The sequence below is a fragment of the Mytilinidion resinicola genome (assembly GCF_010093595.1).
Source record: "Mytilinidion resinicola strain CBS 304.34 unplaced genomic scaffold BDZ99scaffold_9, whole genome shotgun sequence".
NCBI classification, from domain to species: domain Eukaryota; kingdom Fungi; phylum Ascomycota; class Dothideomycetes; order Mytilinidiales; family Mytilinidiaceae; genus Mytilinidion; species Mytilinidion resinicola.
In genome coordinates, this window is record NW_022985445.1 from 1,787,027 (window position 1) to 1,810,956 (window position 23,930).

The window sequence follows — 23,930 nt, forward strand, 5'->3', positions numbered from 1 at the left end:
TGTGCATTGCATATTACCAAAGCCCTTGAGTCGCCAATTGTTGATTGCACTTATTAGAGGTGCACGAATAAAGCCACCAGGGAAACCCCAGTACCTTTTCTAAGGCCTAGTTCGAGGAACAGGATAGTGCCATATTCGAGGGGCTAAGAATTGACTGGGGTAATACGGAAAATTTAGGAGATGATAACACGACACAAATAAATTTTCACGTGAGATGCAAGATGGTTCGGCCTTTTTCAGCTCTTGAGAGTATAGGCACGGGTTTTTCGAAGTGATTCTGAGACGGGTAGAGCTATGAGATATTTACCTCGTCCGTTGCCTTCAATATCTAATTTTCCACTGCAGCCAACCTAGGGTTCCAAAAGGTTGTTCCCTAGATTTCTTACCTGCATGCCACCAACGCCAAGGCACTCTTTAGTAGTGCTATGCTCCAATCATAACCCATTCGCATCAAACAGCCGTCAGAAAGCACATAAATATCCTCAGTCGAACTATGTGCAGCTTTGTTAGGCATGATAGGAGAGCAATAAGCAGAGAAACATACCGGAGTAAGGAATGACTCGGCTACGAAACGTGCCCTCGCGTTCAGCTGACACAGGTCAGCCTACATACAAAGTCTTGGGATCCCACTAGTGGGCCCTGACAAGGGGCACATCCAGGCGAACTTACGAAGAGCTTCATTTCCGAGATCTCCTTGTCTACCTCCTCCATGAACTGAATGATGAAGTCGACAAGCTTATGCTTGAGCATCTCTTCCGTATGGAAATTGGTGACCAAGAAAGAGATGTCGTAGCCCTAATGAATTTCAGCTCAAGGTCCGGAAGAGCTTCTACAGACCATGCGCCTACCTTGACCGGTTTCCTCCGGAGGATGAAGAATGCCTCCGCTCGCTGCGTTAAGAAACGTGTGAATTTGTGGACCAAAATGTGCTCGATCTCGTCTGCTTGCTTGATCTTTATGCTTATGCGGACGCTGTTGATACTTGGCTCGATGAAGACCTTCTCATTTTCGTTTCTCGATACGGTCAAGGGATTGAGCAGGACCTCAGGGGAGCTCGCGGCCTCGATCTCGGGGACATTGTGTCGCTCTGAGGCTTGGGACGCAAAGTTGGCGAGCGACAAGGCGGCTGTTAACGACGAGCGCACAGCTTGTAGGTATGGGCGCAGTGATTGAGACTGTGAGGATTAGCATTTTGGCTCTAAAATTGATAAGCCCCGAGGCTGCTGCATTTACCATGGTGGCGAGCTTGCCAATGGCGCTTTGGGACTGTGTATTGGGGTCCCTCAGACGGCGCCAGAGTCAAGTGAGGCTGCGAGTGATGGTGGGGGATGCGAGAGATGATGTGGAGTGCCTTGGCGGAGTAGACGTTGTACGGCAGCCCACACAGCCAAAGATGCTGCAGTTCCGTGCGCTTCGATGAATTACGATTCACCACTGCCTGTTGCCCCCCGCCTTGTAATCATAAACTCGGCGTCGCCCTTACAAGCCATCCTCCAACAACACCTGCGCCAAATCTACCACCATGGACGCGATACCAGGTACGGACTGAGGCACCAGCTTTCCTAACATCAAGATCTATTCTAACCTACCGCGTCTTCAGTTGTCGTCAAACATCAGGGCAAACGCCACAATGTCGAGCTCGATTCCAGCTCGACGGGCGAGATTTTCAAGTACCAGTTATTCTCATTAACTGGCGTCGAACCCGAGCGACAAAAGATACTCGTGAAGGGTGGACAGCTCAAAGATGAGACCGATATGTCGACGCTAGGTATCAAGCCCGGACATATGTTCATGATGATGGGTACACCATCCGGGGATGCATCGAGCAAGCTGGAGAGGCCGAAGGAGAAGATACGGTTCTTGGAGGACATGACCGAGGCCGAAGCCGCCCAGCTGGACTCCGCTATACCCTCAGGGCTGCAGAATCTGGGCAATACTTGTTATATGAACTCTACGCTACAAACCCTGAGATCTATACCAGAGCTGCAGGAGGAGCTCCTTCGTTATACGCCTGCGTATGTACCCCCACATATTTGATTTGTGTTCTCAGAGCTGACGTGTTTGCAGTCCATCAACAGCCGGTAGTTCCAGTCAGCTAAGCCAGCTTGGATTGAGTGGGCTTGGTTCCTCTATGGACCTCACTGCATCTCTCCGTGACCTGTTTAAGCAGATGGCGGAGACTCAAGAAGGCTTCCCCCCTCTCATGTTCCTCAACGCCCTGCGCACCGCCTTCCCCCAATTCGCGCAGCGCTCAAAAGATGGACAAGGATATGCTCAGCAGGACGCAGAGGAAGCCTGGTCGCAGATCATATCTCAGCTTAAACAAAAACTTAAGATCAAAGATACCGAGGCCTCTGGCGAAGCATCATCCGCTGGGACCAAGAAAGACCTATCATTCATCGACAAATTCTTGGCTGGCAAATTTGAGACTGTAATGGAGTGCGACGAGCCGGCTGCGAAGGAAATGGGGGAAGAGCCAGTGAAGGGCGAAGACGAGTTCTTCAAGCTCAATTGCCACATCAACGCTGAGACCAACCATCTTCGGGATGGACTCGCGGCTGGCTTGAAGGAGCAGATCGAGAAGCGTTCCGAAGTACTCGGTCGGGATGCTCTGTACACCAAGTCCTCACGTATCTCGAGGCTACCCAAATATCTGCCCGTTCATTTCATGCGGTTCGACTGGCGACGAACAACGAATAAGAAAGCAAAGATCATGCGAAAGGTCACGTTTCCTCAAGAGCTGGATGTTGTGGAATTTTGCACCGAGGATCTCAAAAAGATGTTGATTCCTGTTAGGGACAAGATTCGGGACGTTAGGAAGGCGGAAGAGGATGTGATCAGGGCGGCTAAGCGGCAGAAGCGCATGCGCGAAGGCCAGGAAAACGATGTCGACAAGGACGGCAAGGCTACGTCAAAGGAGCCGATGCAGAAGAAGGCTGAGCAGAAGGCTAAAGCCGATGCCGCTGCCTCTGGCGACGTTGAGATGCCTGACGTCGAATACAAAACCGAGGCGCAAATCGAAGCTGAGCGCGCGACCGCTATCCTTGAGGCAAAGAAAGAGCTTCTGGCGCTAGTCGATCCAAAGCTCGCCGCCGACGATGGCGCCAATCAGACTGGTCTGTACGAGCTTCGCGGCGTGATCACTCATCAAGGCGCTAGCGCGGATAGCGGTCACTACACATCATTTGTGAAGAAGCAAGGCCCGAAGGATCCTGTCACAGGAAAGCGAAAGGAGGAGGATGGAAAGTGGTGGTGGTTCAATGATGACAAGGTGTCAGAAGTTGACTCTGACAGAATCGAGACACTGTCTGGCGGAGGTACGTGCTTGAACATCTAATTCCAATTCATCCTCTAATATAATATAGGCCAGAGTCACTCCGCCCTCATTCTTCTGTATCGCTCTGTTCCTCTTGCCACTTTGGATGGCGATGAGGAAGAGGTGAGCAAGGCGTAAGTGCTACAGGAGGTCCTGCGGAGTCCCAATGTTCATGTCCCACATCACTAGAGGCGTTCGATTTGATTAGCTATGGCGTTCGTGTTGCATAGCACGAGAAAGGCACGGTCAGGTTAGATCCATCCATCCTTGCATGGTGTTCAGCATTTTAGAGAGAATACATGACTTCGATGGTCAGATTAAGGTTTTTGTTCTGTGATGTAATTTTCGATCGCTCGCGTTTTGTTACGCGTCTGCCTCATCACCGGGCGTCTCTTATTTGGCCTCGCCTTCTTCCGTCACACCTTGTCATCCTATCTGAGTATCGTCGGAACCGTGTCCACAATTGCACTATATGACTATCTTGTAATTCTACGTCGCCGTATCGCCCGTTCGCCATGTTCTATAGTCACGAAGGTAAGTAGTCGGCGGCGCCTCCGAAGATCGTAGAAGCTTACACGTCCAGTCCTCACATCGCGCAAGTATGGAGTTGCTACCGTTTGGTAAGTGTTCTGCATCTCAAGCATTCCAAGCTATGTCGCATCCGGTCACTAATTGCGCCATGCAGGCTGATGGCCACTCTCGGATCCAAGTCCTCGCTGAAGAAGGTCAATCGGAAAGCAATTCTTAGCGTAGATGTTGCCAAAGCATGTCATACCATCTCTGCTCCCGAAGCGCCGATGGCTCTACGACTCCAGAGCAACCTCCTGTATGTTCAGGCCATGCACTCTTTTCTAGACCACTCAATCGCTGACATACGTCTTTCAGATACGGTGTCTCGCGCGTCTTCCTTCAGCAATGTGGCTACGTCCTTACGGATGCACAAAATGCGCAGAATGCGATGAAGGCAATGTTCAAGATTGTAAAAGATTCAGAGTTGGACCCGGAGGCTGGACGGGTTAGGTAAGAGCATGATCTCCATACAGGACACGACATCCTGCTAAATTCTTTCTCAGACCAGATCAGCTCGTGCTGGAGGATGATCCGACTTTTCTGCCAGAGTTCCTTCTCCCTCCTCCAGACCTCAGCCTATCCGGCGTCAATCTCGGAGGCCCTGCTGGCGAAGCTCAAGGAAGCTTACTATTCACTCCCTACGGCTCTCAAGATCTCAGCGGCAGCCAAGGCATTGGAGGACCAGTTGGAGGGCTCGTGATCCCCAGCTCCCGATCAGCTTCGGGAGGATTTGATGATGGCGAATACTTTATTCAAGGAGACGATGGGAGAGGCACCAGCCAACAACTTGATCAGCTAGATGAACCACTTGTCGAAGCCGACTTTGCTTTCGATGCAGACGGAAACATCATCGACTTGACTCCTACCAACCCGATTGGTGAGAAACATACCGGCACCACCAGGCCTGCCATAGGAAGCGATACCGGAGCAAGCGCCAGGGTTCGACAAGAGCATCAAGAAGGTCAGAGAATCGGCAACGAAGTGAGTGAACCGTGTTCCATCTGATCTCACTTGGATCACAGTACTAACTTCGTTCCCTAGTTCGGCGGCGAAGCAATGGATCTCGATATGCCAATGCTCGGCGACGATTTCAACATAATTCCAGAAGGTGAGGCCTTTCCCTTAGGTGCCGGCAATGGGATGTCTTCCTCGCAGGCCGGAGACCCGGGATCTTCTTCTACTGCAGCAGCATCAATGCGCCGCACCAAGATCCGCGGTCCTCGTATCATCCCGCTTGACGAGATGATGGAGCTACACAACACCGACCTCATGGCCTGGAACAAGCAATACCTGCAAAACATGTCAGACGCCACGCGCCACAAGCTGAACCTGAAGGCTGCTGCACAAGGAAAGAAGAATGCCGAGTTCTGGATCTGGGGATCCGGCATTGGAAACATAGGACAGCGGCTTGGTGGCGCCCCGTCTCCTCTCGACATGTTCCACGGCGATTCTCTCTTCGAAGCTGTCACGGGCATGACTAGAGAATCGATGGCCGGACTGAAGCGCGACCGAGACAGCGGCATTGACGAAGAAACCGAGAGCCAAGCACGTCGTGTGCGGCCCCGCTCAGATGACGACGAGCTCAACCGCGGAGATATGGACGAAGGTATAATGTTCATGGGCGATGACACTGATATCCCCCGAGACGACGTCGAAATGCCTCGAGATGCCCCGTCTGCGCTGGACGAAGCACAGCTCCTCTCAGCAATGCCATGGAACATCACCGCTTCCATCCGTGGATCTTCCGCAATGCGAGGATCTTCGCTTGCGCGCGCTCGGCTACTCCAATCTGGAGTCCCAACTTCAATCGGCGGACCCGGCTCTATCGGCATGCTGAGAGGCAGCCGCATGGTCAGCGCCTCCCCACTTCACGGCCGCGGCCAGCCAGGTGGCTTAGACGCCCTCCGCTCCTTCGAAGGCGAAGACGAGTACGGCTTCTTCGGCGGCGACGACTTCGGCGATGCCAGCTCCCCTGGAGGAAAAGGACTCACTTCCCCTGGCGGCCCTGCGGGTGTGAAGTCCCAGGTCAACCAGAAAGTCCTCGATGCACTCGATGCCGAAGGCGTCAACTTCCTTGCCTTTGTTGAGGACAGGATTCAGGAGAAACGTACGCGTTTGCAGGAGCATCTAGCAGACGAGGAACTCCAGTCGGATGCAGCGGCTGATATGGACGAGGTTACGTTTGAAGAGTTGCTGCCACCGAAAGAGAACTGGCGCGTTACGGCTGCGAAGGCATTGATGCATACGCTTGCACTTGCGACGAAGGGGTTGTTGGAAGTGAGGCAAGAGGAGGCCTTTGGGGAGATTGGGCTTCGGGTGGTGCAGTTCGACGCCCAGGACGCTGCTGATGATGATGAAGATGAGGGAGATGCTGATGAGGAGGCATTAGAATTAGTCGAATAAGTTCATGCGGAGGAGACGCACGAGTGATGCGGCTAAAGGGCGAGTCAGCTGGTGTGGTTTAAGGAAGTATATGGGTCTTCGATTTCCTTTTCTTGTTCATCAACTCCTTCTGTTCCCCTGACCATCTTCGGGATCTAATACAGGGAAATAACACTGGGAGGTTTTCTTTTCGAACTTTAGGCGTTTCATAATCCCGAGGCCACTGTCTATCTGGCCTCAGAGCGGCGGAGTTTTACAGAGACTTTTTTTTCTGCTTTCTCGGTTGAGCTCTACCTGCTTACTGCAATGTTTCTCTCTTTCGGCTTCTGCCAAAATACCACCTCCCTTTCACCGGTCCATAGATCGCAATGTACACTACCGAGGGCACAATATCAGCCGTCCAAATGCATCCCAAAACTATACTCAAGTCTCGAGTTCCCAAGCTGACGTGATATAACTATTTCTACTTATCCCTTACTCCTTCTTAACTCTAACATACTTCTCCCACTCCTCCTTCGGCGTATACTTCTCCGTAAGCGGCGTATACCCGCACCACCTCGCCACCTGCGCAAATCCCGCCTGCATCTTCCACGGTACCCACCACCGCAGCGGCCCCAGCCACGTCGCCGTCGGGAACCACACCAGCGCCGTCGCCGAGACGTGCCTGCCATAACAGTGTTAACGACTGCAAGAGCGGGTTTGAAAATGGTTTAAATGGAGGGGAAGGGAGGGAGGGGGGAGCATACTGTATCAACATAACCGGCAACGGATTCATCGCGATCTTCTTCTCCGCAATATCGCTCACGAGCATCAGCAGATTCTGGAAGAACAGCCAGTCCATCGGCTCGGGGACGTTGGTGGGGTGCGCCCATACTACCGCCCCCTAGAATTAGCATCCCGTTCATCCCTCCCCCCCGCCCCGGTCTCGTTTTCAGAGGGGATTAAATCAAATTGACAATTGGCATACCTAAGATCACCGTGTCCTCGCTCGCGGTAGGCGCCGGCCAGAACGTGTGCGGCACCCACGGCTTGACCTCCTGCTCGCCGTCCTCCGCCGTCCACACGCGGTCCACCGCGCCCCATGTAGAGGTCGTGCCTACGGCGCCGCTGAGCACGCGGAAGGACTCGGATTGGTCGAAGTGGAGGTGCAGCGGTGGAGACTGCGGATGGGCTTTCCCTGTCTTGGTGGAGGGGTGGGCGTGCGGGTATGTGGCGCGCATGAGGACGCTACCATGTGTTGTCAATTATGATTTTTTCTAAAAGAGTTTGGGAATGGTGGGGGGGTGATTGGGGGGGAACGCACGTTGCGTTTCTTGACGGGTGGGGTTTGAGGAACTCCACTATGAAGGAGTTGTTGAAGAGGGAGAAGGGGCCGGCGAGGGTGGGCTCGTCGAGGCCTGTGGACAGCGCCATCTTTTTCTTGTCTTCTGAATTTTTACACGAGAGGAAATGTAGAAGAAAAACAGGTGTGAAGTTGAGATATACTTAAGGTCGATCAACAATCTGGGTGGAATAGCGGTAAGATATATATACGGCCACAGCCACGACTGCGTCTTTGTCTGTCCTAGCACTTCCCCGAAACGATTAGGTGCAGTTAACCCAACCGTGGGGGCCTTACCACTGCCCTCTGCTTGGTCGTCGGGGTGTTGGTCGATTCGAACGCTAGGACATTACTCGGGCCTTTCTAGCCCCCCTGCGCAGGGGGGCTAGAAAGGCCCGAGTAGTATGCGGACCCCATCACTCCATGTGGGAACAAGGTGATGACTAAGTGCATGTGGTGTCCTAATAGTTATAGCAATCGAAGACGTCTATGGGGACGAGGTTTCCCATGACGGCAGCAACAGGCAGGTAAAGGAATTTCCAAAAGCATGCTTAAACCAGGGACCATCACATTGTTCTTGATCTCTAAACGCGGTCTATCCATCACTCATCAAGCTCATCCCAGGAAAACCTCATGCACAAGAATAATGACCTCAAAATTCAATCATCTCTCTAGTTTCATACATCCCCCCCGCGACGCCAACCCCCAAATACAATCCAAAACCCATTCATGTCGCTTTTCTAGTCATTACACGCTCCCAAACCCCCAACGCAAAGTCGCAAAAGCCTCTCACTCACCCCACTTCCCACCTACCTCACCGGTCTCAAAACCTCCCACCCCCTCAAGTCCTCCAACTCCCCCTCATCCCGCTCATCCATAATCTGCCCACCACCCCTCTGCTTCTCGCCCACCGTCCCCGCCCTCCTCGGCGGCAGCGGCGGCCCCTCCTCCTCCTCACCCCTCCCCCCACTACCACTCCTAACTCCCCCCGGCGGCGCCTTCTGCAGCACAGCGCTCGCGCCGCGCGGCGGCGGGGGGAACGGCACCCCGCTTGCCCTCGTCGTGCCACTAACCGTCGGCGACGGGGTCACAGACGGCGAGGTAGTCAGGAGACTCGGTTTCTTCGGGACCGGCGGCGCGGGTTTGCGGATGGAGGCTGAGGAGCGCGTTACGATGGGGATTGGGCGTGTGCCGTTTCTAGTTCCATTCGGGTTTCCGGCTTCCTTTCGTAAGGTGGGTGTGGGCGTGGAGGCTGGTGGGGGTGTGGGGTTCGACCGCGCGCCCTCGGCGTCTACGAAGCTTGTTGCCTGCGCGGGCGTGGGGAGGAAGGGGGGTGCGATGAGTTTGCGGCCGCCGGCTCCGGCGGTCTGTCTCTGCTGCTCTTGGGAGGGGAGAGTTGGGGTGTTGGAGGAGAGGGGGGCGTTGCGGGAGCGGACTGGGAGGCGCTGGACCTCGACCCAGTCGGGTTCTGGGGAGGGGGTGAAGGGGTTTGAGGGGCGGGCGGGGTTGGGGAGGTAGTCGGGGGCTGGTGGTTGGACGCGGGAGCGGGCGGGAAGACCTGTTGTTGTTAGCTGTGATTTTGAGGGTTGCGTGTGGTATACCATACCATTATCAAGCCACCATTTCCTCTTGTCCGAGCTTGCTGGCGGCAAGCCAGGCTCGATAGAGTCATATCCAATTAAGTCCTCATCGTCCGAGTCATCCATAGGGCCATTGGCAGTGGAATCACCGACATTAGCACGGCGTTGGAAGTAGAGATCGTTGCTAAGGGATTCCTTCTTCTTCTCATCGACTTTGCTGATTAGGCACTGGAAAGTGGCGTACACGGGGCGATGGTCGGAGAATTTGAGATCTGCGGAGTTGTAGTTGATTTGGCGAAGGTTATCTCCTTTTCGGAGTACGCGGTCGCACCATGCTGGGATACGAGCTTTCTCGCTGAAAGGAGTCAGGCGTTGAACTTGAAAGATGTAGTGGCCAGAACTTACGAGGTGTCATATCTGTCCGTCCCAAGATCAAACTTGTAGGTTGGAGCGAAGGTGATTTTGGCTTCAGAGTAATAAGGGAATGTTAAACCGGCAACCATTTGGAGATTGAGCTGCGCATATTAGTATCTAGGGACCTTTACAGTACTTAAAAAAAGCTTACCTGGTCGTTTTCATATAGCGTCTCTAGATCCCCAAATTGAATAAGCTTCTGCACCTTCTCATTACTCAACCCAATCCGGTAGTTGAAGTCTCCCAACCAGATGACTGTATCGTGATCCTCAATTGATCGATTCCTCGCAAACCGCAATCCATGGCTTATGGTCTTGTAATCCCGATTCCTCTCCTCGTAATTGGCAAAGCCAGCCGCAAGATGAGCAGTCACGAAACAAATAGAAGTATTTGCATACTCCATTCGGATCGCCACGGCGCCCTTATTTCCCGCCATGCCCGACATTCCAGTCTTCTTCAGGCTCCCCTCAACGTTCTTAATCAACTTCAACGCATTTGCTCGTACGAAGATGGAAAGTGAAGCGCCGACAAGCTGTCCACCGCGGAGATTGACGTATTCTTCTTGCCCGTGTTTTCGAGCATTTTGGTTCAGGCATTGCTTGACTGCGTGCTCCCATCTTTGACGGCGGGCAGGATCCGTGGACATGATTTGTTGAGGGCTGAGATCGACAATTTCCTGGAAGCCGACTGCTACTATTTCAGGACATTTTTGTGAGGAGTCGACATCGGGACATAGCCATGCGGATAGATCTTGATCGATGCCATTCGTCTTGCCGTTGAGATTGAAAGTTCCCACTAGTATATGGATTACTGCATTTTCTGAATACTCAGCAGATCTGCCATGTATTAGTCTCGCAAAATGATATTATCGCGTCTTGTGTATACATACCTCTTGTTCAACTCGTTCAGTACATAGTCATTGATTGGATCATAGAGGTGAACAGGCACCTGGCCCATCAATCGGCCCTGAGACCGGTCAGCATTAAACCCCACCGGCTGAGGGGACTCGAGCATACCAAAAGCATATCAATCGTATTCTGCCGACCTTTGTCCGCAAAATTGTTGATATACATCCGAGTGGCGCTCTTCCGCGCATCTGCCAACGCACCAGCGATTGACATCTTTCCATGTCTCGTGAAAGAAGACTTCAAGGCTCCAGTACCCGCATAAATTCGTGATAGCGCCTAGAAATTGTATTAGTCCTTTCTTCGTGTCTGAATCAATTGGGTGAACCTACATCTCCATTATCCGCCCACATACTCCCATGCCTGACCCAAAAATCTTGACTAGCAGTAAGTCCCTTATGACTTAGAAAAGCCTCAAGAGCCATCTTGCTAATAATGGTCTGTATCAAGTTCGTCCGATCCAGACAGTCCAAACAGTTCGTCCTGAAAATGCCTTCCTGCTGCAGAATTGTGAAGGGTCGGCGAATTGTCTGCCCACCGCCATTTTGCCCAGATCTCGGGCTTTCGTCCGTTTCTTCTGAGAGGTAGTACGCGAAGCCGTCTGCGGAGTGCGAGATCAGCTGGGAGATGATACTCGCAGACTCATAGCCTACTCCACGAGTTTCAGCGTGAAAGTCAAAGTCAGTGAGTTGCAGTAGCTCGTGATCATGCCCGGACTCCTTCTCGTGGGTGTTGTTGAGAGCGCTGCGGTTGATGTGATGGCGGTAGCGATTCGTCAGGTCTAGCTCTCCTGGCTTCTCGTTGCTGAGGAGGTTGACTACGTGCACGGCGCCGTAGGCCAATTCCAGGTTCTCGAAGTGTTTATCGAATGCTGGTTGCGTTGCCTCTGATGACCTGGTGATGGAGATCTTTTGCTGTCCGGGGATGAGACCGGCGACCTGCTCCCAGAAGACTGGAACACTGCCCCTGACCTGGACATAGGAGAAGCAGACGCCAGTTGGTGACCAGAAGATCGTCTCTGTTTCGACGAAGTTGGCTACGTTTCCGTCATCATCGATTCCTCGGGCATTGAATCTTGTCCCAGCTCTTCTGCAAGATAGTCTGGATATGAGAGTCATCGCAGACGGCATCCCTGATTTGCTTGAGCGAAGAGGGTTTGAATGCGCTGGCACGGTGATAGTAAGCGCGAATCCACGAATCGCAGACGTTAAGATCCTCGACGCATCCAAAGCATCCTTTTCCCGCTGTGATAGCCGTGATCTGAAATCGACCAGAGGTTGGATCATGTACGAATTCCATAGAAACCCGGCGTCTAAGCTGTCAATCGCAACAGTAGACGCATCTGAGGACCTAGAATGGAACAGTCAGCACTTCTCTTTCACAGTCTAAAGCATGTAGTTCCACCCACCTATCCTGAAGCCGCCTCGTAAGGTCAAAATCCGCACTATAATAAAAAGTGCCACTACTCAACAGCTTCTTCAGCGCCAAACACGGATGCTCCAGCGGACTCTCCCCCTTGCCGCGGCCATATCCCATCTCAAAGCCCTCATCATCAATCGTGTCGGTCGGATACGGATTTATCTCATCGTTCAAAAGGTGGTCGTAGTTGGAACTATTCAAGCAATCTGCAACAAGACCCCGTTAGCACAGCCCATAAGCCCCAACATCTCCCCAAACTTCGACTTGGACATATGTTTCTGTGGAAGTCGGAGGCATAGGCACCACCCACAAAAATTGACCGAATGAATCCTCAGCACCGTCTCGCCCGGCCGCACACTCGCGACCTTGCTCGCCCCACTGACAACCACCAAGAACACATCCCCGTTCACGGTTATAAGGCCTAGGGTTCCGTGGACCGACAGCGCGCTCAGTGACCTGTACTCGCTGAGATCGACCTGGTCCACCGCGGCGAACTCAACCATGCACCGGGCGGACGCGGCGCCATTGCTGGTCAAGGAAGTCGAAGAGTTGTTATGCGACCCGTGGTCCGCGGTGCTCGTGGGGCTGTGGCGCAAGATGAGGACGTGGGAGGCGGTCGCGAGGGCGATGGCGCGGTTCGGGTAGTCCTTGATCAGGACGCGGATAGACATTGTGGGAGGGGAGGAGCAACACGGATGGGCAGCGGTGTTGCGGGACGCTGCATGTCTAGGTATTCAGTTTAACTTCAGAGGTGTTCGTGGAGGAGAAAGGGTAGGATTTGGGAGCGTGGTGAGAGAGCACATGGTGAGAGCGCAGGGCCACGGCGTGTTGGAGGTACGCTGAGGGTCCCACATCGCTTGCTGGTTTCATTCACGTCACTTTTTGGTAGGGCTGGAAGGCGTTTTTATTGAGATCGGAAGGCAAAGTAATGTATGTAAGGCAGAAAATGTAGATTATCCAAAGCGCCTGTCAAAGAAGCGGAAATGCGAGAATATCTCATATAAGAAGCATCGACGTAACGTCATCAAGCCGTGGCCCTCGTTCCTGGAAATGCACCTCCGCATCCACTGCGGCATCTGAGCTACCACCCTCTACCGGCGATACTCCCGCCTCCTCCTCCCATCGTCATCCACGATCAGCACCCTCTCCCTCGTCTCGCGAACAATCCCGCGGTCGTCCGCGTAGCTCCTCCGGTCGCGACTCCTGCTCCTCTCGCGCGGCGCATAGCGCTGCTCAGGCGGGTCAATATACCGGAACGTCTCATACTGCGGACTCGGGCTTCTCCTTCGAGGAGAGTAGTCCCTCCGTTCCCTCCGCACCTCGCGCTCTTCAATCACATAGTCGCTGTGGGTGGCGCTCGTCACGCTGGAGCGCGGGCTGACCTCGACGTACTGCGGACGGCCCCCATGACTTGAAGCCGGGCGCGGCGGGGGCGGCTGTACGAAGACGGGCACGGGCTGGGGTGCTGGAATGGTCGGGTAGTGCTTCTGCGGGGCGGGCACGATGTAGGCGGAGGACTGCGGTCGCGATTCTCTGATGATTTCGGTGCGAGACACGCGCTGGGTGGATCGGCGGCGCGGGGAGGGCGATCGCGGGCGGTGGACGCGGTAGGGGACCACGACGTCCTCTTCCGCCCTGACTTTGAAGAGACACATTGTGGGATAAATTGGGCGCGGTTCGGGTTCGCAATGAGGCTGGCGGCTCTGGTCGTGAGATGGGCGGGGCAGGCTAGGATGGAGTTCGAGGGGGCTGGGCGCCTAGCAAATGTGTGAGGAGATGCTCGATATTCGATGGGACTAGAGGGAGAGGGTCATTGCAAGAGCATGGAGATGAGGCCAGAAAGCGAGTGTAGGCGGCCTGAGGCGCAGTGGACGAGGAGTGGGTGCAAGGCAGCTTGCAACACAAGGCTCTCGTGGCTGCTTCAGCTGCGTTTACCTCCTAGCCACCGCCCGCCCAATATATTATGCGCCCGTGACCGCGTGGCTTGCCTCTCTGCATCAGGTACCTAGGTACTTGGCCGAGGAGGGCGAGGAGGAGACCGCGACAAGAATCATCCTATCCAACATATAACTCCGTCTTCAGAGTCTTTGGACCAAAAGCGTGGTCTTGATTCTGCACTTCTTGTAGTGACGCGATATACTTTAGGGGAACACTAACCTCACTAAAGTCTATTTCCGCTTTTGAACCTGGGCATACAGGGTATAACTAACTAACTAAAACTGAGCCGTGACTAAGCGAACCCGAGCTTGAGGCCCTCAGCAGGTCTTGGCAGCCTGAGCAAGCTTGAGCAAGATTCAGGCCTCCAAGCTCGTTTATACTTTCCTTGAAAACTGCCAGAAAAAGAATCTTAACAAGCGAGCTATGCCATAAGCTACAAGAATCTTCAGCCACTAGTAGCACTCTTGCCAATTTCAACCACGACTTTAGGACTTCACTAAGACTACCCTTTGTACCTTGATTGTCATACTGGTATCCCTCCATGCGCAGGGAATCCCTGCCTAATGGCCTAATTGCCTGAAATCAAGCTTTTAGCCGAGCAACTGTTCAGAAGTGTGCTGGGCCTACAAAATTATTAGCACACGCATCTCCAACCAGTCAATTAGAGCACGTACACCCCAATGTCAGGCTACAAAGCGCCAAGGCAGGGAGTCACTGCGCATAGAGAGGTGCCCAGCAGGAGATCGAAGATTAGCGATAAGGATCTGGCAGAAGGTCGACCTGGTAACCATCTCCTACGTTTCGTTACATGATCGTCAGGTAACCGATGCAGACGATTTTTTTTTATTTTGGACGAGCGCGCAACGCTAACCAAGTTAGATTAGTCCTCGAGTCGTGTCCCATGCCGTCCACTGCCCATTATTACCTCAGACTGGTAGCTGTCTCGAGCTGTTCATACAGACAGTTCGAAAAATCTATTTGATGATACAGTTCAAGAGCGATCCATTCATCCCTGACCGTTGATATGGTTAATTATGGAGTCTCGAGCGCTTGCGGAACATGCAAAAGGCGGCGGAAAAAGGTATTCATCTCGTTGTAACTACAAGTACGGGCTAACCATGGTTCTACAGTGTGATGAACATCGTCCTGTATGTTTCCAGTCTACATCCTGCTACTTTGGAATGCGCTTCATGATAACGGCAACTTACTGTGTGTTCGATTCTAATCTTGCACCGCAACCTCTCGCTTTCACCCTTAGGCCCTTCTGTAATGACCATCTCCTTATAGTCTTGCCAAAGATGCATACGAGCGCAACGTATTTGCCTTGGCTACCAAAGCTCTTCGGAGCTTCAGTTCAGGCCATACGGCAACATAACAGCCACTCGACCCTACCGTCCCGCCCTGAGTGACGTTTATGATGTCAAAATGGACTCGGAACTTGAGGATCGAGCCTTGGCCACCTTCCTTGATGACTACTGTCTTGCCTCGCAGTCATCCGACCTCGTTGGAAGCATTTTGGATGATTTTAAACCAATCATAGTGGCTGCAGATTCTTCTTCTGATCTTGCTAGAGCAGCCAACATCACCGCATTGGCCAGTATGGGCAAAAAGTCAAGTAGGCCATCTCTTGTGAACAAAGCAAGAGTGCTATACACCCAGTTTCTGGAGTCATTGCAAACAAGGCTTGCGCACGGAAGCATTTCTGGTACACCAGAGTCAATGCTAGTCATAGTGCTCTTGGGCATATTCGAGGTCTGTCAACTCTGTGTGATATGTTGACTCATGTTTATGCCGCAGCAGATGATTTCCGCGACAGAAGAACATGCTTCCAATCATGGTACGCACTCTCAGGGTGTATATGCCTTGCTGTCTACAGCAGGAGCGCCTTTATTTACCCTATCGTGGGCTGGTTGCTTTCGCAAGGCATTTCAGTCTGTTCTCTACGTATGATCACCCGCCTTTTGTAACCTATACAGCTCTACTCATAGATATGATAGTCTGACGACTGCTTGAACCAACCTTCTGCACATCCACTCCAAAGTCTGGACATATTATTCTCAAGATCTTCCACCGTTCTTCGAAAAATACGGACGCTACTTTCAGCCAAGGTGGCTATTGCAGAGGAGCTTCACACTATCATGCGGACAGCAAGTAACTTAGACGACGAGTTAGCTAATTGGGCGACAACGCGGCTACACAGATGGCAATATAGAACGATTGGTAAATTTGACCCGCTAATGACGGAATTCAAAGAGGGATTTTTTTGGCTCTTCGGGCGTGTTGATGTCTATGCCGATCGTAAGTACTCTTATCATGTATAGTCGACGCACTACCGACAATTAAGTGTACATCTCTACGATTTGGAATACGTATCGCAAGGTTCGCCTTATGATCATCGACGTCATCTTCAGCTGCGCATCCAAGCTGAACATGCGAAACTCCTTCCAGCCTCAAGTTTCCACAGCACAAGACCTGGTAGATGACATAGCGGCCTCTCTATGCTTCCATCTTTGTGCCGATGTACCAGACTTGGTGCGAAACGCAGAAAGTGGTGCTCCGTTTTGCGTGACACCAGGAAAGTCCCTAGGAGGATTACTGCTCATGCATCCTCTGTTCATAGCCTCCGGCCTCTCAATCACCAAGGTGCAGCAGCGTCGTAATATGAGGGAGGCTTTGGTGTGGATTGCTGATCATATGGGGATCGGGCAAGCTCAATCGTTACTAAAGGTCCGTTTAACACAACGGAGAAAAAACATGCAAGTACTGAAAATCTCGCTTAGACTCCACAAGAATTTCCAAACGAAACCGTCGCTGACGGCTACATGTTGATCTGGGTGGGAATGCTATATAAACGGGAGCTTCTACAATCCGTCTGATGTTGACAACAATATGTGATAGCGATCTCTACCTTTACCATCTCGGTACAAATCCAGAACCTCATTGATCTTGTTGACATTCATGCCTTCAATGACATTGTAGTTCAGAGGCTTGATATCTCCAGCTTTCAACCAGACAGGGAATTGTTTCCAGAATTGTTGACCAAATAGAGGAATCGAATCCGAAAATCCCTTCATAAACTTTTGGTCAAACTTGGCTTTCTTCTTCGCAATCACTTCTTCGGAGACTTTCCCGTGAGTAGTGTGCACCAGAGTACCTTCCTGCTTCTCTGAAAGAAGCGACACGCTAACATCAAGGCTTCCGTACGTGTCATACACGTTGAGCACTTCGCCTTCGATCGCTGCGTGGACTTGATCCTTGATGCTGGCACTTCGTCGATCAATGACGTGGGTCGCTCCAAGATTTCGCAGCAAAGGCCCACCAGATGCTGAAGCGATTGCGACAATACTTCCAATGCCGGCGAGCTTCGCGAATTGAATAGCCAATTTGCCGCAATTGGTGCCGCCACCAAGGATTACGACATGCTGAGCCGAAAAGTCGAAGTTGGCGGCCTCCGCTGTGCCAGGGAACGGGAAGCTGAAACCCTCGGGAGTGAAAAGACTCTTCGCAGATGTTACTGCATTGATTGGGTACAGTGCGGTTTCCGCGTCAGATGCCTTCAGGGACGATAGCGGCATAGCGACCGTCGACGATGGTGTATTCTTGAAGACCACCCCTGTTTGGACTCTTCATGTCCTGCTGAACAAAGACATGGCTGCCGACGGGGAACCGTACATCTGTACCGCTCTTGACCACTATGCCCACAATATCGCCCGCGAGGACGATTGGGAGAGGTAAGCCAAATACGTTTATGTCCCGCATCTTTGCATCGAGCGGAGCGACTAGTAAGGTTTTTAGAGAGGGATACGCACAGGAGACTAGAGGAAGTTATGCACTTACGTCCTGCAACGGATACTTTAAGAAGTAGCTCGTACTCTGCAAGCTCTGATTCTTCTGGCTTGGGTAAAGTGATCTTAGTCACAGGCTTGCCAACCTCTGTCACGGCAATCGCGGATTGAGAAGACATTCTGAGCGACCTGAAGATTCTGATAGCCGGAGAGATCTGGAATTGTATGTAGGAGAAGACACTGCGTAGAAATGAAAGTCCAAAGCAAGGAGCGCTGAAGGTTTTTTATCCACTGCAAAGGGGCCTTGTTGGACTTGGAGGCACAATCGTCATGAAGAAGTGGATTGATTGTAGAGGCTATTGAGAGGGGGGGGGGGCAGTGCCTTTATAGAAGATTATGAAGGCCCATTGCGCTGAAATCTGGCTCTAGCTGAAACCCAACTTTTGGTCATTCAGATTATATTAGAAATCAACATGCTTTAAAAGAGAACTGCGCGCAAATCTAACGTGAAGTGGTTAAGATATAATTAGTCCCCGCGTCTGCTCTCATGTACTCTGAACACATTTCCCAAAATGGCGACCCGCTCAACGCTAACGTAATTCGTACTAGCTGATTATTGAATGCGCCATCCAGTCATAACCTCAACTGTTGAGGCAAGAAGGCAAGTAGGGTTGCCCTGCCGCCGCGAGATAGTTGTTAAGATTGATAAGCGCCCACTACGATCGTGACATGAAGAGATAGGAGATGAAGGAGAGAGGGAAAGGTAGGGCAATAATACCCTACGGCGTTCGACGTTCAACTAACAGCGTAGTAAGAGCATAGTCCGAGAGCTACATTCCAGGATAGCTTCCGCGACCATCTTGCATGACTAGCCCACTTCTGGGCCTCATCGTCAGCTCATCCCCTGGAACTGCCTTTCGCGGAGAGTTGACTGAAGTCTCCGACAAAAATAGTTCCGCGTGCACTATAGTTGGATTGGTTAACGAAGTTTAGACGGAAGGGTGAGTTGAAAGTGAGCACCCTAAGCTGTGGCGGTGCGAACTATGTAAGCAGCGGGTGAGCCGAAGTTAAGCCGGGCGTTGTTGGCCTGTTGGTCGATAATATACGCACAGTACTCTTACATAGGGCAAAAATGATCTCACCAAAGTCCATTTCCGCTTTTGAACCTGAGCGTACAGGGTTTTAAACTGAGCAATGACTAAGCGAGCCTGATCTTGTGGCTGTGCAAGCCTGAGCGTCTGAGGAGGCACGCGGGGCATGGAAAAGGTGGCACACTAATTCCAGAACAAGCTGTCTCGTGTGTACACCAGTCTGCCATTGCCTGGGCTGCTTCAATATATTTTCAGAAAGCTAAAGAAGACAGATGCTCTTAGCATTGGGCTGTGTGGAAACTTGTTGAAGCACTCCATGCAGTGGCAGACAGGTGTACACACGGGCAGAGTACTTGATGAGTGTGCCACTTTTTTCGTGCCCAGCGTGTGTGTATATTAGCACACCTCAGTAAGCTCCTTCAGCACCTTGAGAACATGGCAACGAGGGCCGGACGCTCAAACAAAATCGTACGCTAAAGCCTATTCTCTACTTGGATCTGCCACAAAGAGACGGGACAAGCTACGTAATGCAAAAAATCCAGAACACGGACGGCATCGCCGTGAGACTTGATCACAGTATCGGCCCCCAACAACTCTTTAGTAACTTGAAGTTCATACAGATTGTGCTGTTGCGCCACAGTATTCCAGGATCGAGTCACCCTGGGCTCCAGGAGTAGGTCCCAGTTGCTTCTCCAGATGATTCTAGCAGGTCTGCAGATATTAGGCGCCTGGTATCTGAAGACACAAGCAAATGATCTCCCGCCATTCCATAGTTCCATGCTCTTCAGCCTCGGCATCTTCTTGGCAGTCTCCGCTGCTTATTCAAGCATATCATTAATGTTTGTCGGATCGCCATCGGGCACCAGCTGACGAGAGGTAATGGTGAGCGACACGAGCTCTTTCCACGTCCAGTTTGAATTTGATTGGCATGCGTCCAAGAACGGCCCAGCGTCCACGATAAACGCCGCTGATAGATATTCAAGAGTAAGACTAGCTTCTGCGAGGGCTCTAGTGACCGCAGAGTTTGCTATTCGAACAGGTTCTGCGCGAAAAAGCTCATGCACTCCCTGCCAAATAGCAATGTACGTATCGTTGAAATCTTCAAATATAACTAGCTTCTTTAAGCTGTTCATTACAAGTGAATCAAATAGTAATTTTGAACCTCTTAGATTTTATAGGTTATTAGCGATTTAAGGACTAAACTAAGGGTAGTGTCTTTGCAACTTACTCTGGTCAGAAATGCGTTGATCTGGTTGCCCTCATTCTCTTTAAGGTTCATAGTGTAGCTGGTAATCCTTGCCAGAAGTCTTGTGCAAAATCGATATCCGCAAATAGTCTGCTGATAGATGAAATGGCGGGCGACTATGCCGCAGATCCTGAATGCTGGAAAGACTTTGCTCGCTTTCGAAGCTCGGCACAATATCCGATCCGAATTGCGCATTTCTCAGCCAATGTTTCGAATCACTGGGAGAATGAACGCTGATGTCCAGGGTCAAAGAACCCTTGGCATTCCAGTTGCTGAGAGTGCAAAGAGTTGTTCTAATAGCGTCTTGAATGATTTCCGTGTTGTGTTTAGAGCACTCTTCCGTCTCTTCTTCTTCGCATTCTGAGCAATCGTTTCCGAGGCTGGAACACAGAATCTTCTATAGGTAAATAATCTCAAAGAGTCTACTACAAGATAACTTTATCTAAGGCTAAATCCGAATGGCGGAGGTGTCATGCACTTCGTCGGGTAACGTATGTGCCAAATCTTTTATACCGGTCCACTCATCGAGGTCGTGGCAGGCTCAAACGTTTGGATACAGTCTCTCTAGCAAGCACGGCGCCGAAGCACCTGTACAACAGCCCTCTGTGAGATCGGGGAGGGCTGAAAACTTTGGCCTGCGTGTATGAAAGGAAGCTCGGCCATGGCCCGGAGAGCTTTTATGGATGAGAATTTTGGCGAAGCGAGAAAGCGTGATCTGCGGCATCTTTCGCGCTCCCAGGCCCAGCATTCACTGTCGTCGCCATCGATTCCGCGCCATCCACCGCCGCCAAATGCTCCACCTCTGGCCCAATGGAGGGCGCCTCGCCGCGACGAGCCTGCGCAGGGCGCCGACGAGGCCGCTGGAGACACGGTTGAGGCCGCTGCTGGCCGCTTCGTCGTGCGCGCCTGACCGCCGCAGCTTCTCGCACGCCTCGCACACCAAATCCAGCGTCTACAAATGCCCCGCAACCCCGCCAAACAACACCTCTCTCCCACGCCCCCAGAGACCGCTGCACCGCGCCCCCAAACACGTCCGCCACTGCTCCTACCAGCGCAACATGTGCAAGCACGCCTTCGGCACGGAGGTGTCGAGCTCCTCCATAGACATCACCAAGGGCCGCGAGGTCCTGCCCAAGAATGTCAAGCCGCTGCACTACCATCTGACCCTCGAGCCGAATCTGGAGACCTTCGAGTACGAGGGCACCGTTGTGATTGAGTAAGTCGTGCTGTCGAGCTGCAGCTCTGAGACATAGGGCACGTCACTGACCCAATTGACAGCCTGGACGTCGTTGAAGACACCACCGAGATCGCCCTCAATACCATCGACCTCGAAATCCACTCCACCAAGGTCAGCTCCGGCGACAAGCTCATTTCTTCGTCGCCGAAGGTCAGCTACAATGAAGACACCCAGACCACTACTGTGTCGTTCAGCGAGACCATCCCCGCGGGGTCCAAGGCTACGCTTACGCAGACCTTCACTGGCGAGCTGAACAACAACATGGCTGGCTTCTACCGTTCGTCATACAAGGGTGCTGATGGCTCGGAAAAGTTCATGGCGACCACGCAGATGGAGCCGACAGACGCTCGGCGGGCCTTCCCGTGCTTCGACGAACCCGCCCTGAAGGCAGAGTTCACCATCACATTAGTCGCCGACAAGGGCCTGACGTGCTTGAGCAACATGGACCAAGTGTCAGAGACTGAGGCGGGCGGAGGCAAGAAGAAGGCTGTGACCTTCGGCAAGACCCCGCTCATGTCTACCTACCTCCTGGCTTTCATCGTTGGAGAACTCAACGTCATCGAGACGAACAACTTCCGCGTCCCCGTCCGTGTTTTTGCTCCTCCTGATAGGGACATCGAGCATGGCCGGTTCTCGCTCGAGCTTGCTGCCCGCACACTGGATTTCTACGAGAAGAAGTTCAACAGCCCATTCCCTTTGCCAAAGATGGACATGGTGGCCATTCCTGACTTCAGTGCTGGCGCTATGGAGAACTGGGGCCTCGTGACGTACCGTGTCGTAGACTTGCTGTTCGATGAGAAGACTAGCGGTGCTTCCACCAAGCAGCGAGTCGCCGAGGTCGTACAGCACGAGCTCGCCCATCAATGGTTCGGTAACCTTGTTACTATGGACTTCTGGGACGGGCTTTGGCTCAACGAGGGATTTGCCACGTGGATGTCGTGGTACTCGTGCAACGAGTTCTACCCCGAGTGGAAGGTCTGGGAAGGCTACGTCACCGACAACCTACAGAGCGCTCTCTCCTTAGACTCTCTACGAAGCAGCCATCCTATTGAGGTTCCGGTCAAGCGCGCCGACGAGATCAACCAGATCTTCGACGCCATTTCGTACTCCAAGGGTTCGTGCGTCTTGCGCATGATCTCGAAGTATATTGGCGAAGATGTCTTCATGGAGGGCATTAGACGCTACCTCAAAAAGCACGCGTACGGCAACACCCAAACCGGCGATCTGTGGGCTGCGTTGAGTGATGCCAGCGGCAAGGAGCTGGAAAAGGTCATGGACATCTGGACCAAGAACGTTGGTTTCCCCGTCGTCACAGTGACCGAGGACGAGAAGGCTGGTTCCATCCATGTCAAGCAGAACCGCTTCCTGCGGACTGCTGATGTGAAGCCTGAGGAGGACAAGACTCTCTTTCCCGTTTTCCTTGGCCTCCGGACCAAGGACGGTGTCAACGAGGACCTGACTTTGGATTCCCGCGAAGCCAACTTCAAAGTCAAGGACCTCGATTTCTTCAAACTGAACGCCGATCACTCTGGCATCTACCGGACTTCTTACACCCCTGAGCGACTGGAGAAGCTTGGTAAAGCAGCCAGGGAAGGTTTCTTGACCGTGGAAGATCGTGCGGGTATGATCGCTGACGCCGGCGCTCTTGCCGCATCCGGGTACCAAAAGACGTCTGGCATCCTGTCGCTCCTCGAGAGCTTCAAGAGCGAGCCAGAGTTCGTGGTCTGGGGCGAGATCACCGGCCGTATCAGCACTCTCCGCGCCGCCTGGATCTTCGAGGACGAGGCCGTGCGGACCGCCCTCAAGAAGTTCCAGCTAGACTTGGTCGGAGAAAAGGCGCACCAGCTCGGCTGGGACTTCAAAGACTCCGACGGCCACATCGAACAGCAGTTCAAATCCCTGATGTTCGGCAGCGCAGGAGTCGCCAAAGACGAGCAAATCGTCAAAGCCGCCTTCGCCATGTTCGAGAAGTTCAAGAAGGGCGACAAGTCGGCCATCCACCCCAACATCCGCGGTAGCGTCTACGCCATCGTCTTAAGCAACGGGGGCGCTGAAGAGGTAAGCTCTGCCCCAAACCTACCCCCAACCCCCAACTAACTTTCTCCTAGTACGACGTCATCCTCAACGAATACCGCACTGCCGCCACCAGCGACGAGCGCAACACGGCCCTCCGCTCCATCGGCCGCGCCAAGGCCCCCGAGCTGATCCAGCGCACCCTCGCCCTGCCCCTCAGCGACGAGGTCAAGGGCCAGGACATCTACCTGCCCATGGCTAGCTTGCGCTCGCACCCCGAGGGCATCAAAGCCCTGTGGGCCTGGATGAAGGCCAACTGGGACGAGCTCGAGAAGAAACTGCCCCCGGGGCTGACCATGCTGGGCTCGGTGGTCAGCATCAGCACGGCGAGCTTCACGCAGCCGCAGCAGAGGCGCGATATCCAGGACTTCTTTGCGAAGAAGAGCACGAAAGGGTTTGATCAGGCGCTTGCGCAGAGTCTGGATGCGATACGGGCGAAGTCGAACTGGATTGAGAGGGATGCGGGGGATGTCAAGGGGTGGTTGGAGCGGAAGGGGTATTTGCAGTAGATGGATGGTGGAGATCGGTCGACTTTGTGCATAGCGCGAGCATAGCATGGAGGCATAGCATGGAGGTTTAGATGGGGAGGTGCATAGAAACTTGTAACGCTTGTATTAGGGGAGAAGAAAAGTATGAGTTTTGTAAGAATAGAA

The 23,930-nt window shown here is 52.7% G+C and overlaps 10 protein-coding genes across 10 annotated transcripts; 4 read left to right on the forward strand and 6 right to left on the reverse strand.

Annotated features, from left to right (window-relative positions):
* Positions 1-3: 3 nt before the first annotated feature.
* Positions 4-1,328, reverse strand: BDZ99DRAFT_416949 (actin-related protein-like protein 2/3 complex subunit 4). Its single transcript, XM_033716804.1, has 5 exons — positions 1,234-1,328; positions 849-1,175; positions 670-795; positions 545-589; positions 4-491 (listed from the first exon to the last, which is right to left on the reverse strand). Exons 1-5 carry the CDS (start codon positions 1,234-1,236, stop codon positions 483-485), a joined length of 510 nt encoding a protein of 169 aa, XP_033577464.1. The 5' UTR covers positions 1,237-1,328; the 3' UTR covers positions 4-482.
* Positions 1,329-1,448: 120 nt separating this feature from the next.
* Positions 1,449-3,568, forward strand: BDZ99DRAFT_571071 (cysteine proteinase). The gene is made up of 4 exons (XM_033728058.1): positions 1,449-1,538; positions 1,601-2,015; positions 2,068-3,317; positions 3,366-3,568. The coding sequence occupies exons 1-4, from the start codon at positions 1,523-1,525 to the stop codon at positions 3,452-3,454; spliced, it is 1,770 nt and encodes a 589-aa protein (XP_033577465.1). The 5' UTR covers positions 1,449-1,522; the 3' UTR covers positions 3,455-3,568.
* A 263-nt stretch (positions 3,569-3,831) lies between these two features.
* On the forward strand, positions 3,832-6,289 carry BDZ99DRAFT_443330 (uncharacterized protein; the record flags this gene model as incomplete). Its single annotated transcript, XM_033717841.1, has 6 exons — positions 3,832-3,850; positions 3,900-3,936; positions 4,002-4,142; positions 4,202-4,336; positions 4,390-4,867; positions 4,928-6,289. 6 exons carry the CDS (start codon positions 3,832-3,834, stop codon positions 6,287-6,289), a joined length of 2,172 nt encoding a protein of 723 aa, XP_033577466.1.
* Positions 6,290-6,403: 114 nt separating this feature from the next.
* On the reverse strand, positions 6,404-7,805 carry BDZ99DRAFT_463077 (uncharacterized protein). Its single transcript, XM_033719997.1, has 4 exons — positions 7,572-7,805; positions 7,236-7,495; positions 7,015-7,141; positions 6,404-6,932 (listed from the first exon to the last, which is right to left on the reverse strand). Exons 1-4 carry the CDS (start codon positions 7,679-7,681, stop codon positions 6,743-6,745), a joined length of 687 nt encoding a protein of 228 aa, XP_033577467.1. The 5' UTR covers positions 7,682-7,805; the 3' UTR covers positions 6,404-6,742.
* A 593-nt stretch (positions 7,806-8,398) lies between these two features.
* On the reverse strand, positions 8,399-12,620 carry BDZ99DRAFT_508906 (uncharacterized protein; the record flags this gene model as incomplete). Its single annotated transcript, XM_033724361.1, has 9 exons — positions 12,218-12,620; positions 11,897-12,113; positions 10,821-11,838; positions 10,600-10,767; positions 10,473-10,549; positions 9,735-10,419; positions 9,575-9,684; positions 9,196-9,524; positions 8,399-9,147 (listed from the first exon to the last, which is right to left on the reverse strand). Exons 1-9 carry the CDS (start codon positions 12,576-12,578, stop codon positions 8,399-8,401), a joined length of 3,714 nt encoding a protein of 1,237 aa, XP_033577468.1. The 5' UTR covers positions 12,579-12,620.
* A 173-nt stretch (positions 12,621-12,793) lies between these two features.
* On the reverse strand, positions 12,794-13,823 carry BDZ99DRAFT_463079 (uncharacterized protein). Its single transcript, XM_033719998.1, has one exon. The coding sequence runs from the start codon at positions 13,560-13,562 to the stop codon at positions 12,999-13,001; it is 564 nt and encodes a 187-aa protein (XP_033577469.1). The 5' UTR covers positions 13,563-13,823; the 3' UTR covers positions 12,794-12,998.
* Positions 13,824-14,468: 645 nt separating this feature from the next.
* BDZ99DRAFT_313898 (uncharacterized protein) lies at positions 14,469-17,061 on the forward strand. Its single transcript, XM_033714281.1, has 8 exons — positions 14,469-14,619; positions 14,725-14,926; positions 14,976-14,993; positions 15,133-15,597; positions 15,646-15,789; positions 15,843-16,143; positions 16,190-16,572; positions 16,626-17,061. Exons 2-8 carry the CDS (start codon positions 14,870-14,872, stop codon positions 16,719-16,721), a joined length of 1,464 nt encoding a protein of 487 aa, XP_033577470.1. The 5' UTR covers positions 14,469-14,619; positions 14,725-14,869; the 3' UTR covers positions 16,722-17,061.
* A 1,980-nt stretch (positions 17,062-19,041) lies between these two features.
* BDZ99DRAFT_313963 (uncharacterized protein) lies at positions 19,042-19,976 on the reverse strand. The gene is made up of 2 exons (XM_033714282.1): positions 19,950-19,976; positions 19,042-19,883 (listed from the first exon to the last, which is right to left on the reverse strand). Exon 2 carries the CDS (start codon positions 19,516-19,518, stop codon positions 19,195-19,197), a length of 324 nt encoding a protein of 107 aa, XP_033577471.1. The 5' UTR covers positions 19,519-19,883; positions 19,950-19,976; the 3' UTR covers positions 19,042-19,194.
* BDZ99DRAFT_563683 (uncharacterized protein) lies at positions 19,207-20,294 on the reverse strand. The gene has a single exon (XM_033727368.1). The coding sequence runs from the start codon at positions 19,852-19,854 to the stop codon at positions 19,540-19,542; it is 315 nt and encodes a 104-aa protein (XP_033577472.1). The 5' UTR covers positions 19,855-20,294; the 3' UTR covers positions 19,207-19,539.
* A 549-nt stretch (positions 20,295-20,843) lies between these two features.
* On the forward strand, positions 20,844-23,914 carry BDZ99DRAFT_416964 (uncharacterized protein). Its single transcript, XM_033716805.1, has 3 exons — positions 20,844-21,183; positions 21,246-23,262; positions 23,313-23,914. The coding sequence occupies exons 1-3, from the start codon at positions 21,026-21,028 to the stop codon at positions 23,784-23,786; spliced, it is 2,649 nt and encodes an 882-aa protein (XP_033577473.1). The 5' UTR covers positions 20,844-21,025; the 3' UTR covers positions 23,787-23,914.
* The last annotated feature ends 16 nt before the right edge of the window (positions 23,915-23,930 follow it).

Excerpts from the sequence above, each read along its gene's own strand:
- BDZ99DRAFT_416949 (XM_033716804.1), bottom strand. Across the intron at positions 796-848 it reads TCCGGAGGAAACCGGTCAAG|GGCTACGACATCTCTTTCTT; the intron begins GTAGGCGCATGG and ends GAAATTCATTAG. Across the intron at positions 590-669 it reads TCTCGGAAATGAAGCTCTTC|CTGAACGCGAGGGCACGTTT; the intron begins GTAAGTTCGCCT and ends GACCTGTGTCAG.
- BDZ99DRAFT_463077 (XM_033719997.1), bottom strand. The coding sequence starts at position 7,681 with ATGGCGCTGTCCACAGGCCTCGACGAGCCCACCCTCGCCGGCCCCTTC. Across the intron at positions 7,142-7,235 it reads CGAGGACACGGTGATCTTAG|TATGGGCGCACCCCACCAAC; the intron begins GTATGCCAATTG and ends AGGGGGCGGTAG. Across the intron at positions 6,933-7,014 it reads TTGCCGGTTATGTTGATACA|GCACGTCTCGGCGACGGCGC; the intron begins GTATGCTCCCCC and ends CTGTTATGGCAG.
- BDZ99DRAFT_463079 (XM_033719998.1), bottom strand. The coding sequence starts at position 13,562 with ATGTGTCTCTTCAAAGTCAGGGCGGAAGAGGACGTCGTGGTCCCCTAC.
- BDZ99DRAFT_563683 (XM_033727368.1), bottom strand. The coding sequence starts at position 19,854 with ATGAACAGCTTAAAGAAGCTAGTTATATTTGAAGATTTCAACGATACG.
- BDZ99DRAFT_571071 (XM_033728058.1), top strand. Across the intron at positions 2,016-2,067 it reads CTCCTTCGTTATACGCCTGC|TCCATCAACAGCCGGTAGTT; the intron begins GTATGTACCCCC and ends ACGTGTTTGCAG. Across the intron at positions 3,318-3,365 it reads CGAGACACTGTCTGGCGGAG|GCCAGAGTCACTCCGCCCTC; the intron begins GTACGTGCTTGA and ends AATATAATATAG.
- BDZ99DRAFT_416964 (XM_033716805.1), top strand. The coding sequence starts at position 21,026 with ATGTGCAAGCACGCCTTCGGCACGGAGGTGTCGAGCTCCTCCATAGAC. Across the intron at positions 21,184-21,245 it reads GAGGGCACCGTTGTGATTGA|CCTGGACGTCGTTGAAGACA; the intron begins GTAAGTCGTGCT and ends CCCAATTGACAG. Across the intron at positions 23,263-23,312 it reads GCAACGGGGGCGCTGAAGAG|TACGACGTCATCCTCAACGA; the intron begins GTAAGCTCTGCC and ends ACTTTCTCCTAG.
- BDZ99DRAFT_313898 (XM_033714281.1), top strand. The coding sequence starts at position 14,870 with ATGGTTAATTATGGAGTCTCGAGCGCTTGCGGAACATGCAAAAGGCGG. Across the intron at positions 15,790-15,842 it reads CATTTCAGTCTGTTCTCTAC|TCTGACGACTGCTTGAACCA; the intron begins GTATGATCACCC and ends TAGATATGATAG. Across the intron at positions 16,573-16,625 it reads AAGCTCAATCGTTACTAAAG|ACTCCACAAGAATTTCCAAA; the intron begins GTCCGTTTAACA and ends AATCTCGCTTAG.
- BDZ99DRAFT_313963 (XM_033714282.1), bottom strand. The coding sequence starts at position 19,518 with ATGCCGAGGCTGAAGAGCATGGAACTATGGAATGGCGGGAGATCATTT.